Here is a 14,692-nt window from a genome sequence, read left to right as displayed (position 1 = left end):
ATCCAGACTGAACAGCGTTTTCTCGACATGTTTCCGTGTTGTTGCTGCTCAGCAATAGCATGGATGCGGTGTTGTCTGGGGGTTTGGCAAAAGGAGAGTGGGACGGTGGGCGGTGCTCGGGGTGGTGACTGAAGGCGGTGACTGTGTAGTTCTGACGTCAACTTTTTACGGAAGTCACAACGGTTCGTGAAAAATCACAGCTACTTTAAGCAGGCTGTGTGAATTTTACTGTGGACTGACTGTTTTGAAACTTATATGGTCATTACATAGCACCTAGACCTCAGTTATCATGAAAAAAGCCAGGAAATTTCAGTTTTGACAATATGGGACCTTTAAGATAATTCATATAAATTCAAGTCAAAGTCAATAAATTCAAGACTCTTGACAAGATGAATAAAATATCAGCCTACAATTTTGTGCAGACTACACTTTTATTTGTTAGCCTATAGCTCTTTCTTTTAGTAGCGGAAATTTAAATGTGAGATTCTGTAAACGAGATCTAAATTTAGCGGGAACGGTCGGGTCGGGAAGAAAATTATTATAAGCGGACAGCGAGTGAACAAAGAGTGAATATATAGCGGGTGCGGAATATAACCTTGCGGGAGCGAGACTAAAAATATAGTCCTGCGCAGACCTCTACTGTAAACTAGCTTTGGCTCTTTCTGCTGACTTGAATGGTGATGCTTCCCATTTGTCAGTTGATGGCCTTTCATTTTTAACCAGAAATATGCACGCTGCTTTTCTGGTGTTCACTGAAGTTTTCCGTGTCTTTTTCCTGTGTCACTTGGAATGTTTCCGTTTTGAATCGTTGTTACCAAAGGCGAGACACGTGAGAAAAAAAAAAAGATTAGTTGTAGGACAATATTCTGTCATAAATCGCATACAATTCATTGCTGAACTTTCTACCGTCCATTACTGGAAATGAAATGAAATTACTGGTTGATATGTCCCAATCTCAATGCATGCTTTTGGTCCGTGAATTAGATCTCGCTCGGGACGCGCGCTGTCTGTGGAGGTTTGGCCAGGACCGGTTCCAGAATTAAATCAACATATTTTATGTTCCGTCCATTGCCAATCACTGCTATTTCGAGAGTGTGAGTACAAACTTTATTCTCCCGCATCCCGCACACACGAGTCTCTACCCACCCGCACCCGCACTCGCCCATCAAATGTTGTCCCGCGCCGCACTCTGTTGCGTTGGGTACCGCGATAGTGCAGGTCTTTACTCGGAAGGTGCCTGTTTGAATGTTATGATCGGGGCTCTGGACTCTGAGCATAACTTGGTTTTCTATAACGAAGTATAAAATATTTTCTATAAAAACGTTAATGCCCTGGCAGTGGCAAATAACTTTGGTTTTATATTTAATTTCATTACATTAATGTTATAAGTTGAGATTTACAATAAATATTTTAACTGCTACTATGTAAAAGGGAAATGAAATTACTGGTTGATATGTCCCAATCTCAATGCATGCTTTTGGTCCGTGAATTAGATCTCGCTCGGGACGCGCGCGGTCTGTGGAGGTTTGGCCAGGACCGGTTCCAGAATTAAATCAACATATTTTGTGTTCCGTCCATTGCCAATCACTGCTATTTCGAGAGTGAATCCCGCATAAATATGCGGATGTCATTCCCGAAACTTTGTAGGATTGTTGCCTATGAGTCCGAAAAACTAAAGTTTCATACAAATTCTGAATGAATTATACCCTAGAAATTGCACAAAGCGTGCTCCCTTTATCACAAAAAAGCATCACTCATCTTCATTGCGATCTTACAAAGTTCCATTATAATCAATGAAGCTCTAAACTGCACAATGAATCTCTTATTTACATCACGTCTGCACTTAGTCATGAGATGATTCATGAGCGTGCAAAACTGCACTTAAAAACTGCGGCACTTTCAGCGGTGAGTGAATTCTGACAAAATGTTTCTGATTGGCCATTGCGTTCAAGAAATCAACAGATATGGCTGTGATTTTTTACATTGCTCAATGCTGCAAAAACACGGTGAGGGTATTTAGCGCTTGGCTCACATCAGGGATTTCATTACTAACAATTGGGGGGGTGCACTCTGAAAAAAAGGTACAAAAGCTGTCACTGGGGTAAATAGCTTGTTTTATATTTAATTTGATTACATTAATGTTATAAGTTGAGATTTACAATAAATATTTTAACTGCTACTATGTAAAAGGAATACTGCTGTAAAAAAAGGACCTTATTTGTTTAAAGTGTTTGAAAAAAACAAATGTTATTGCACTTTTGTTCATATAGCAGTACTTTTAAATGAAAAAAGTGCACAATACACTACTTTTGAATTCATTATTGAATTTTGTGCATAACAATGCGATTAATCGCGATTTAAAAAAAATTAATCGTTGCCCAGCACTAATATATATATATATATATATATAAATAGAGGTCCTACAAATAAGCTTTATGAAAAATAATATTTCTTATTCTATTTACTCTCATATTTTTTAATAGTTCAATATCATAAAATATGACCTGGAGATGTTCTAGACAAGTTTTGTAAGATTCCCCCCCCCTGCAGTGATTTACTGAAAAGTACTTTAAATGTGTCTTTCTCTCCTCCAAAGGTGTCCACTGATCTTCCTGAGAAGCAGCAACAAATCGAGGATCTCCTGAGGGATTTGTCTTTGTACCAGGAACAGCTCTCCAAGCTCTCAGTTTGGGCCTCCACTACAAAGAATCAGCTTGAGCAGTCCCCTACTGCAGTGGACCCAAAGGTAATCTCACAGGCATGATCAAGCACATATGTAGAACATACTGCCCACAGTCTTGCTGTTTCATAATACTGCCGTCTGTCTTTGTGCAGTAATTTTTAGCCAGGTGTGGTGTAGTGGTTCATGGCTGGCAACCATCACATCACATTGATGATTTGATCCTTTCATTCACAAACAAGGTGTTTTCAAAGATTAAACTTTGAAGTTGTGCTGTATTATAAAAGTCTGATTTAACATTTTTAATGACCAATTGCTTTGCCAGTCAAAGTCTTTAGAGAAAAGAAAGAAAAAAAACTGTCATTGGTCTCATTTAACACACTCTCTCAAATGTGTACCAAGAGAGTCTTTTAGACGACATAGGCTATTTAATTAGACTCCCAGCATCATCTTCATACAGAGTTTCAGCTGCTCCCATCAGGGCATGGGTTTCGCTTCTCTTGACATGGAACTAACGGGTTCAGGAAATCATTTGTTTTGTCAGTTACTGAACTTCAGTACATCTGTACTTATGTGATTTTGAATTGTTTGTGGCTGGTTCACTCTGATTCGGCTGTATGCAGTTGATTGATTTGCACATTGCTGCATGCTGTTTCTTTATACTGTTGTTTTACTTAAAAACCAAAACTAAAAATGAAATTTTATATATATATATATATATATATATATAAATTCATTTTTAGTTTATGCTTATTTAAATAAACATGCTGTATTAAAGTGTTGAGAATATAATGACAGTTACCACTGAGAATAATAAAAAATAAAAAATAAAAAGCTTGGAAATAAAATATCCAGATGCTTTTCAGTAATGTTAAATTAATGTTACTGTGCAAAAAATAAAAAAGTTTCATTTCTTTATTCAAAATACAATTATTAATTTTTTGTTCTATTAGATACTGTGGTAAAATGTGATCTGGACATGTTTAGCTTAGTAGAACTAGATTGCTCCTTTAATGGGGGTTTGTTGTTAATTTCTTTTATTTTTATTTTATGTAGATTGAGCATGATGTAAAGGAAAAGAAACCAGCAGTGGAAGCTGTTTTGGCAAAACAGAGACTACCATGCCAACCAGAGAAGGTGTGTAATCGACCATGATATTATTAAATATGATCTCAGAAACACTATGACTATGATATTAGATTACTCCGCACACTTCCCATTTGTATCTACCATCGCTGTACTGTAATGTAATAGATAAGACTATATCAGTCTATCAGCTTCATGGCATGAAACTTTATTTAATATAATTCTTCTGGATTGATGTATTCCAGGGGCAGTTTGATGGCCTCAGTGCAGATTGGACATCCATTCAAGTTCTCCTTAAAGACTGGCGAGACAAATGTCAGCTCGCAGGTATGAAATCGTGTAATGCATGATGATTGCCGCTACAATAATATGCTATTAAAATTCATGCACATCTCATGTTGCTTATGTGATGCTAGACATCTAAAAGTCTGAACAAAAGATCACTTGTTACTTTCCAGCCGTAACTTTGACTGGTAGTGCAGCAGGGGATGCAGCCCTTGATAAATTCAATAAATCCTGGACGGAGCTTGATGATTGGCTGACTCTTTTGGATCACATGGTTCAGACTCAGAGAGTAATGGTCGGAGATCTCGACGAGATCAACGAAATGACGGTGAAACTCAAGGTCAGATTGTGACATCATTTTGCAGCTTTTATTCTAGAGTAAAATACTTTGTTTACTATCTTGCAGAGGCAATCTTTTATCTTTTCCCTAAAGTCCCTAAAGCACCATTGGTGTAAACCAATGTACACCCTTTCTCTGATCCTTAGAATTACTTAGGCTGTGCAGTAAATGTTAATGACATCTGTTATGATTGGCTAGCCTTCTCACATTAGAAATTAGCAGCAGAACCAAACCTTATCATTATTAGTTATTGATTCAAGGAAAATACTGTTGAATTGAGCTGCAAAAATTGTGACGATGAAGATCCATGAAGATGGCATTTAAATACACAAGTCTTAAAGGCACAGCAATACAGAGAGTAATGGTCGGAGATCTCGACGAGATCAACGAAATGACGGTGAAACTCAAGGTCAGATTGTGACATCATTTTGCAGCTTTTATTCTAGAGTAAAATACTTTGTTTACTATCTTGCAGAGGCAATCTTTTATCTTTTCCCTAAAGTCCCTAAAGCACCATTGGTGTAAACCAATGTACACCCTTTCTCTGATCCTTAGAATTACTTAGGCTGTGCAGTAAATGTTAATGACATCTGTTATGATTGGCTAGCCTTCTCACATTAGAAATTAGCAGCAGAACCAAACCTTATCATTATTAGTTATTGATTCAAGGAAAATACTGTTGAATTGAGCTGCAAAAATTGTGACGATGAAGATCCATGAAGATGGCATTTAAATACACAAGTCTTAAAGGCACAGCAATAAAAAAAACAAGACTATTTAATTAAACGGTCAGAAAATGTCTTTTGCAATTGTCTTTATTAATGGTTCACTGAATCATTGGCTTATGCAGATTCATTCACTAACAAAACACTGCTGTGTGGTGCTCGGAGACGCACAACAATTCTACTGTGGCTTTGTTTGGAACTATTTTCATTGCTGAAATTGAGCAAAAACAGACAGTACTGACAATATTGTGTTTAAAATGTTTATTGAACTATTGTATAAAATCAATATCAAATTTGCAATTATGCAGGGAATTTATTTGGGAAAAAACAACAATCTTGCTCGTGTGATATTGCTAAACTATATATATATATATTTTTATATATATATATGTATATATATATATACAATTTTTGCCCTCACATCTTGAATTTTAAGGGCATGCATTCCAATAGGCTACATCACACAGTCAGTCATTGTCCTGCATCATGTTCATCAGCAATTGCATGTAATGTAAGATAAACATAACTAAAATTTAACATTATTTTTTCCATAATTAATTGTACCAAATTAACATGTTAAATCGACAACCCTAATTATTATAAAGTAATATTGTAAGTGGAACAAAATATATTTAGTGGACTAACAATATACAAAAAATAAACAGGGCGACTCTTTTACTGCATATAGTGGCACATAAGACCACAATATGTCACACAACTCTGTAGTAAAGAATTCTGTGTTGTGATTTAACAGTCAACACTGCAAGACATGGAGCAAAGATGCCCACAGCTGAACAAACAAATCACTGCGGCTCAGAACCTGAAGAACAAAACCAATAACCCTGAGACACGGGCAACCATTACAGACCGCAGTAAGTCAGCTTTGCCTCATCATATTGTCTCTCAGTGATACACTGTATTTGTGGTGATGTGGAGGTGTCCACATGGTAACAGCTTGGTGGAAAGTCTCTGAAATAATGCAGCATGTAAACAATGACTGTTGGCAAGGAGTGTGTCTTTCAAGGTCATATAGCATTATAAGTCAACACTACTGAACCAAAAGTGCAATATACTGTAAGACAAAATTATTTAAGAATTTGGACTTCATTAAAACAATTATTTAATATCTGGTGTAATGTCTTATTGCTCATACTTTTGGAAAACCAAAATCTTTTTTTCCCCCAGAAATGAAAAAAATTTAGTTAAACAATGGCATTGTATTTGATTAAGAAAATCAATAAGCCTGTTAATCAATTTGTTAGATTTTTAGTTAGTCTAAATAATAATTCATTCAATTTTATTCAGCATGTAAACAATGACTGTTGGCAAGGAGTGTGTCTTTCAAGGTCATATAGCATTATAAGTCAACACTACTGAACCAAAAGTGCAATATACTGTAAGACAAAATTATTTAAGAATTTGGACTTCATTAAAAAAATTATGTAATATCTGGTGTAATGTCTTATTGCTCATACTTTTGGAAAACCAAAATCTTTTTTTCCCCCAGAAATGAAAAAAATTTAGTTAAACAATGGCATTGTATTTGATTAAGAAAATCAATAAGCCTGTTAATCAGTTTGTTAGATTTTTAGTTAGTTAGTCTAAATAATAATTCATTCAATTTTATTGACTTAAGTCCATTGTATGAACTGTGATTGCATAAACCATTTTCAGACCTGTTCCTTAGAAATGTTCTGTCTTCTTTTATTTCAAGTTGAAAAATTACAGGCACACTGGGAAGATTCCCACACCAAGCTGACGAACAGGGTCCTTCAACTGCAGAACATGCATAAGGACTCCAGTGATTGGTTGGAGGCCAGAAAACGGGTGGAGCCTCTCATTAAGAGAGCCAATGAAAAACTAGAGAGCTGGAATAAAGTTTCTCACAGTGTTGATGATTTAAAAGGCCAAAATGCAGATGTCAAGGTAATATAGAATGAACACAATATCCATTTCATGACAGAACATAAGTGAGAAACTGAAATAAACTGAGTCAGAATGCATGTGATCTGATTACTACAAATAAATGCTATATTATTATATTACAGCAACTTTCTAAGGATATACAGCAGTGGCAAGCTCTGATGAATGTCACCAATGAGCTGGCGAACAAACTGCTGACCCTTTATGCAGACGACGACACAAGCAAAGTTAAACAAATGACTGAGAGCATGAATCTAGCTTGGGACAACATCAAAAAGCGGTGAGCTTCTGTTTAAATCTTTGATTTTTCAGTATCACCAACAAGTGGAGTGGCATATAATAACATTTTTACTGAAAGGAAGTATCTGTGGTATTGTTGAGTCTGAAAATAATGCAGTGCTGGGTGCATAAGAGGTTATTTCAAAGGCTTTTAAGGTGCACTTGTTTTCAGGAGAATGTGTGATGTTTAAAGCATTTGTCACCAACAGATTTAACAATCTAATAATAACAATTATTAAATATTAAAGAAGTACATTAAGGTACTCATTTAATTCAACTTTGTTTCTGTATAATAGTGAAGTCATTTCCCTTTCAGTGCAGGGGACAAGGAGGCAGATCTGGAAGCCGGACTGCGACAATTGCAGTATTTCTACTTGGACCTGGAGAAATTCCTTAATTGGCTTACTGAAGCAGAAACCACAACCAATGTCTTACAAGATGCCACATTTAAGGAGGGACTTCTGGAAAACCCTGCCACAGTGCGGCATTTACTCGAGCAATGGCAGGTATGCAACCAGAATTTCCAAATTGCGTACCTTACAGCAGTTTGCCCTCTTCATTTAAAGCATATAGTCACTCCACTCCAGCTCCAGTCCAGGTTTACTATTTCCTGCTACCAACAATAATTGGTTGCAGTATTTCTACTTGGACCTGGAGAAATTCCTTAATTGGCTTACTGAAGCAGAAACCACAGCCAATGTCTTACAAGATGCCACATTTAAGGAGGGACTTCTGGAAAACCCTGCCACAGTGCGGCATTTACTCGAGCAATGGCAGGTATGCAACCAGAATTTCCAAATTGTGTACCTTACAGCAGTTTGCCCTCTTCATTTAAAGCATATAGTCACTCCACTCCAGCTCCAGTCCAGGTTTACTATTTCCTGCTACCAACAATCATAAGAGAATCCCTTCTCCAGGGTTTCCGTTTTTTTTTTTTTTTTTTGTCAGTCAAACCTCTTAGACGTTAAATAAGTAAGTACCCGCTGAGATTTAAAGTTATTATTTCAGTAATTTAACAACACATTTGAATGTTTATGGTTGTCTGATGTCTATGATATTAAAAACAATCAAGCCCTGCTCATATTTAAAAAGTAACGCGAAAGTAACGCAAAAGTAACGTAACACATTACTTTCCATAAAAAGTAACGAAGTAACGTAATTAGTTACTTTTTTAGGGAGTAACGCAATATTGTAATGCATTACTTTTAAAAGTAACTTTCCCCAACACTGGTGACAGGTATGGCTGTGGAATGGGGTTTGGCTGAGGAAAAATTTCAGTCAAAATATTTTTTTTTGCTTTAACCCCTGGAGCTTGTAACACTTCAAAGAGAAAGGAAAAATTGAAATCGCATCATATGACCCCTTTAAAAATAATTATAAAATTATAAAATAATTACAAAAATAAATACCGAGATATATTACTGTTTAAAATGTAACATTTAAAATTTAAATGATAATAATTTAACTACACATTCGAATGTTCACGGATCTGTGATGTCAATGATAATAATAATAATAATAATAATAATAATAAGAAGAAGAAGAAGAAGAAGAAGAAGAAAAATATTATGAGTAGTTTTAATTCTGATTATTATTATTAGTGGAATATTTTAACTATTATAAAAAAATAATTATAAAGTAATAAAGAAATTATAAAAAGACAGAAATATATTAAAGTTGTAAATTACAATAATTGAACAACACATTTGCATGTTCTATGTTCTCTGATGTTGATGATGATTATAATTATAAAAATATTAATAATAATTTTAATTGTTATTATTAGTAGTATATTTAACTATTGTGTATTATTAGTAACTGTTTAACTATTATAAAAAATAAAGACAAATTATATTACTGTTATAAATTACAATTGTATTGTTAAAAAATGAATATTTGATCATTATAATAATTAAACATGCTGCATGCTTCACTCTGAAACATGCATCAGACTATACAGTTATTTAATGAAATTGCAGTCTTTGATTTGATAATCACACTAAGCTATATTGCAATCATCATGCAGCCCCAATTATTCATTTTAATTTTACATTAAATATGATTAATTAGTTTTTCATCAACTCACAAACCCCCTGCAGTTTCCTTACAAACTCCTGTTTGGGAAACTTACTCAATGTTCAGTCCTTGGTGAAATTTTATGCTAATTTTGCTAATCTGCTGTAAAGTTCTTTTAGTGCTAAACCTAAAACTGAAACAAAAATTCATGAAAAACTATATGGACATAACATACAACAAAATAACTAAAACTTGTAAAAATTAACGTTACCTAAAATTAAAATTAAAATGGAAAATACAAACGTAAGAAATAATGCAACATATTTAAAAACTATAATAATATCTCAATGATTATTATATTATATTATATTATATTATAGCAAAAAATATTCCAGAAGTTCACACAGTAGATGTAACAAGTATCAGGGGGTTTAAGTGTTATTTATTAGGAAGGCAGAGTAAACTGACGGGTCTATTGTCCAGGTCGCCCGCTGCTCACTGGTATGGGAGATATGTGCATTTGACAACGGTGCAGAGACGCAGTTAAATATGAAGAGGCAGACAAAGACATGGGCAATAAAGAGAAGCCTCTGTTCTCCCAGAAAACCAGCTCTGACCCATTCCTCGCTCGCAGTGCCCACTCGCGCCTCGAACAACAGGGCCAGTGTGCATCTGCGACTGGCATTCTGCAGCTCGTTTCATGTCGCATGTAGACACATGGTCGCAAAATACATTTTCTCGCGCTCATTCTCACGATGTCCCTTTCTCCCTCATTTTCGCCTCGCGTCAGACACGTCCACATGGTGGGGAATTAAGGGATTGTCACTGCCGATAGTCAGACGGACTGTTTTCCATTCATTTGATGTCGCTCATTCATTGGATATGTTGCACAGGAAGACATATCATGTTAAGGTTTGATCTTCACTGTCGGCTTCACAGTTGCTTCGTGACTTTGGATTTGTTTGGCTTGCATCATGACTTTGAATGAAATTGGTTTATGCCATCTCAAACTATGGGAACAAGCACTTAAAATATAGTCCGAGAAAATGCATGAAAATTGTTGGTTTGTTGATGGTATTGCACTAATCTATTCTATAATAATGCAACAAACAAAAAAATCTATATGTATTTGAATGTATCATTACATTGCTAGTGATTTGTGAAATATGGTGATAAAATAGATTTCCATTTAAATCACATGAATTTTGTGCTGCTGCTTTACGTTACATTCTGAAATACTAAAATATGTCTAAAATGCGATTTTTAATAACATCAGAAAATATTGACTATTTTGTATTTAAATCAACATCAAGATTTTAAGTAAAAATATATACCCACCGGGAGATGTACCATTCATTAGATGAAAACGGACAGCGTATTGTGTCATCTCTGGAGGGGACGGACAATGCCGTGGTGCTACAAAAACGGCTTGATGACATGGGGCATCGGTGGCATGAGCTCTGTAACAAAGTTATGAGTATAAGGTAAGACGAATTAATCATCTATATTTAACCAGGGAAAAATTCACGCAGAGCAGAAACAGGCTTTGAAAAATAATGTGATCATATACAAGCCCCAGGCATATGTGCAAACCATTGAATTTATTTGACTTTAAGTCAAAAGCCTAAATATTATTAGTGCTGCTTGCAAGGCATTACTAATACTTAGGGATCCCTAACATTAAATATTACACTTTGATGTGTTATTTGCCCTGGATCGTTTGCATTACAGAAATGAATGATAGCTCAAATAACACCACGATCTTCGATGGCAATATACCATCAAATAACACCATGGCAGTGTATGTATATATATATATATATATATATATATATATATATTACACAATACACACACACACACAATACTTTCTAAACATTTGGTAACATTATGATTTTTATGTTTTTAATAAAGTCTCTTCTGCTCACCAAGGCTGCATTAATGTGCTAAAAAATACAGTAAAAACACTAATATTGTGAGATAGTATTACAATTTACTATTGTAATATATTTTAAAATATATAATTATTGTAATTTATAACCACATTATATTCCTGCCTTCATTTTTATAATTAATTTATTATTTTGATATGTATTTGTTATAAGAGTGAAAACATACTACTAAAAATAATGATCATAATTAAAATTTTATTTTTTATTATTATTATCTTTGACATCAGAGACCCGTAAACATTCAAATGTGTTGTTAAATTATGGAAATATTAACTTAATATTAACCAGCTAGAAACACACTAAAACACACTCTGAACACCTTAGCTACCACATAGCAACACCATGGCAACTACCTAGCATCATGTTGATGTGTTTTGCGTCACTCATATTTCCAGAAAATGTACAAATATTTTACTTTAGCTTTCAAGTCTGTAATTTTCTCCAGGCACAATCTGTAATGCTTTCACATAATGTCTGAATTCATGATGTTTGAATGCAAATTTGAGTGCCATTAGGCCTAAGAAGCAACTGCAAGAATCACATTTGCCTTGGTAGGTGAAAGAGCTGGTGAAAGCTTTTTTAATGTTCATGCATATTCAAATACAAGATTCAGAGATTTCTCAAATCTCCACCTTTACGCAGCACTTTCTTTGTAAAATTAAATTGGTGCTCTCTAGTGGTGTTTGTGATTTAACACTTGGCAGTGTCGCATCTTACCATCCATTCGACTCCTCAGGCCCTATCTGGATGCAGGTGTGGATCAGTGGAAACACATGCACATGTCCTTACAAGAGCTGCTCAACTGGCTGCAGCTGAAGAGGGAGGAGTTAGAGAAGCAGAAACCAGTAGGGGGTGATGTGCCGACCGTGCACCAACAACTACTTACGCACAAGGTGAGTCCAGGACGCATCCTCTTCGCCCCTCACTGAAAGCATGAGAAATGACGTTCAAGACGTGATTTATGCAGTCTGTCTTTTGTTGCGCCTAAGTGTGATCATTATCGGAGTCTGTTCTTCTTAAATATTTAAACAGATGGAGATGATATCTAGCGTAGGAGAGGTGCAAAGTCCCTTGTCTCTTTGTATGGTTGTGCGGACCAATTAACATCTGCTGATGGCCATCAGCTGTCAGGGGCCGCTGTAAACAGGATGCGGTCGTGGAGTAGTTAGTTTAGGGAGCTCAGTGAGTGTGCGCTGCTGGTGACAGCTGAGTCACTGTCACACTCTACAGGTGCAGTTAACTGGGAAGTAAACTGGCGTGTGTGTAGGAGCTGCAAAGAAAGTCTCAGCAGAAATTTAATTGAACAAAGTTTCTGCAAACTATTAGATAAATTGACATTGCTGTGCAATGTTTGAGCAGACATCCACAATGAAAACCTAGAATTAATTTTTCCTCTCAAACTTGGAAATAAAGTTTGAAAACGGAAAAGTTATGGTGGAAATTTTGCTTATTAAATATATGGTGTTGAACACGTGAACTCAGTTTCCGAAAAGGTCAGATTTCTTTGAATCCATTGAAGCACAGGAAACTCTTCAGATAATTCTCCATACTAGATAACGTGATCATGAGGTTTTACCAAAACTTGTGGAGTGCATGCAAACTCGAATGCTGCTGTCATTCATGTAAAAGTGAACATTTTCAATTCAACTTGTCACTCAAATGTGTATGCTGATTATATAATAATTAGAAAAATTCAAAACAGAAACATTCCCATGAGTAATAAATAAAAAATAAAATGGAGAATAAATAGAAAATAATAATGATCAACTTCCTTTTATATCTTACAATAGTTGTTATATTTGTTTTCAGTTTAATGGGTATAATAACATATTGTTTAGGGTTTGCTTGCTCATGAAAACATGAATGAATTAATGAAATGTGCCCACTGATAGTGTCACATGTGGCAGCATTGTTATTTTAGTATTATTTATATATTATTATAGTATTTATTAATACTGTATTTTGACTTTTTATTTAAATTTATTTTCAGTTTAATTTTTGTAATTTTATGTGATTTTGCCATTTTTTATATTTTTATTATATTTAATATTTTTACAAATTATTTCTATTTAGCTTTATTTTTATTTCAGTTTTAGTTTAGTACTTTTTCATCTATTATTTATATTTAATTTTATTTCAGCTTTCAATTACCAAAAATGATTTTATTCTATTTTATTTTATTTATTTTTTATATAGTTTTAGTTAACACTGGCATGCAATATCTGCATAGCACTTGGTTTTTAGAAGGAATTATGCATATCATACAATGATTAAAAAAAGATGTAATAAATAAACAAATAAAAGTTGATGACAGTTTGTTTGGAGAAATTGCATGGAAATGTGCCCAGCAGTAAAATTTCACACCAAGATCACTAGAAAATGTTCACAAACATTGGTAACAGTACTGTTATATTTGTGAATCCAGTGCATTCTATAATGAGCCCTATTTGCATAGGAAGAAGGCATGTTTGCCCAGGAAGGAATGACAATGGCTTAATTTAAATATGCATGAGGCGTCACTATACAGCACAAATAGCACCTGATTACGTATGCGAATAAGATGCAGGTTTTTGCAGGGTTTTGGCATATGTGCTAAAGTTGCACAAATGTTTACCCCTCATTGTGACATTCAGTCCTGTTTAATAGCAAGTCCTTGTGGTTTCATAGGGCTTCAGAAGAGAGTTGGGTGCCAAAGAACCTGTGATCAATGGAACACTCAGCAATGCTAAAACCTTTCTCGCTGAGATGCCTCGTGAGGGTCTTAAACAGAGGCCTGGACAATTGGGTATGAAATTTCCTGCCCTTACACATATGCCTAATACAATAAATTCCAGATGCTATAACCTGTATTTCACTTCTTGTGTGCCACCCAGATGTAAGTCCTGAGGAGAGGGTTCAAAACGTGGGCCGCATATTGCGTAAAGAAGTGGAGGATGTAACAGTGCGATGGAAGAATCTGGGTGCAGCTTCCGTTGACTGGCAGCAACAGCTGGAACTGGCCTTGGAGAGGCTGATGGAGCTCCAGGATGCTCAGGATCAGCTGGACTTTAAGCTCCGGCAGGCTGAGACCGTGAAGAATTCTTGGAAGCCTGTTGGAGACCTGCTCATAGACGATTTGCAAAACCACATAGACAGAGTAAAGGTCAGTGTACAATGTACCATGTTATAAGAGATAAGATTTTTTGGACATGTTCCATGGTAATACCATGGTATTTAGGGATGCACCGAAATGAAAATTTTTGGCCGAAGCCGAACATATTGAAACACTGGTCCGAAGGCTGAATACCGAATACCCAACATGGTTTTTTGCATTTTTTCCCCCATTTTGCCAATTTTTTTCACCATTGCATAAATTAAATAGCCAAAATGTGCTTTAAAAATATTTACTTAACACTGAACATTTTTT

The 14,692-nt window shown here is 35.2% G+C and overlaps 1 protein-coding gene across 1 annotated transcript in view; it reads left to right on the top strand.

Moving 5' to 3' along the window:
* Positions 1-14,692, top strand: part of LOC107758879 (dystrophin-like) — a 111,255-nt gene that overhangs the window by 60,020 nt on the left and 36,543 nt on the right. Inside the window, exons 48-59 of the mRNA XM_016576710.1 lie at positions 2,597-2,746; positions 3,737-3,817; positions 4,012-4,093; positions 4,225-4,391; positions 5,871-5,988; positions 6,831-7,042; positions 7,165-7,319; positions 7,635-7,828; positions 10,656-10,818; positions 12,023-12,179; positions 13,954-14,071; positions 14,160-14,428. Of these exons, the coding sequence (XP_016432196.1) occupies positions 2,597-2,746; positions 3,737-3,817; positions 4,012-4,093; positions 4,225-4,391; positions 5,871-5,988; positions 6,831-7,042; positions 7,165-7,319; positions 7,635-7,828; positions 10,656-10,818; positions 12,023-12,179; positions 13,954-14,071; positions 14,160-14,428 (1,866 nt within the window). The remainder of the gene's footprint in view (positions 1-2,596; positions 2,747-3,736; positions 3,818-4,011; positions 4,094-4,224; positions 4,392-5,870; positions 5,989-6,830; positions 7,043-7,164; positions 7,320-7,634; positions 7,829-10,655; positions 10,819-12,022; positions 12,180-13,953; positions 14,072-14,159; positions 14,429-14,692) is intronic.

This window comes from Sinocyclocheilus rhinocerous, unplaced genomic scaffold, assembly GCF_001515625.1.
Source record: "Sinocyclocheilus rhinocerous isolate Xijiao unplaced genomic scaffold, SAMN03320098_v1.1 scaffold1435, whole genome shotgun sequence".
In the NCBI taxonomy this organism is placed as follows: domain Eukaryota; kingdom Metazoa; phylum Chordata; class Actinopteri; order Cypriniformes; family Cyprinidae; genus Sinocyclocheilus; species Sinocyclocheilus rhinocerous.
This window is presented reverse-complemented; position numbering and strand designations above follow the sequence as displayed.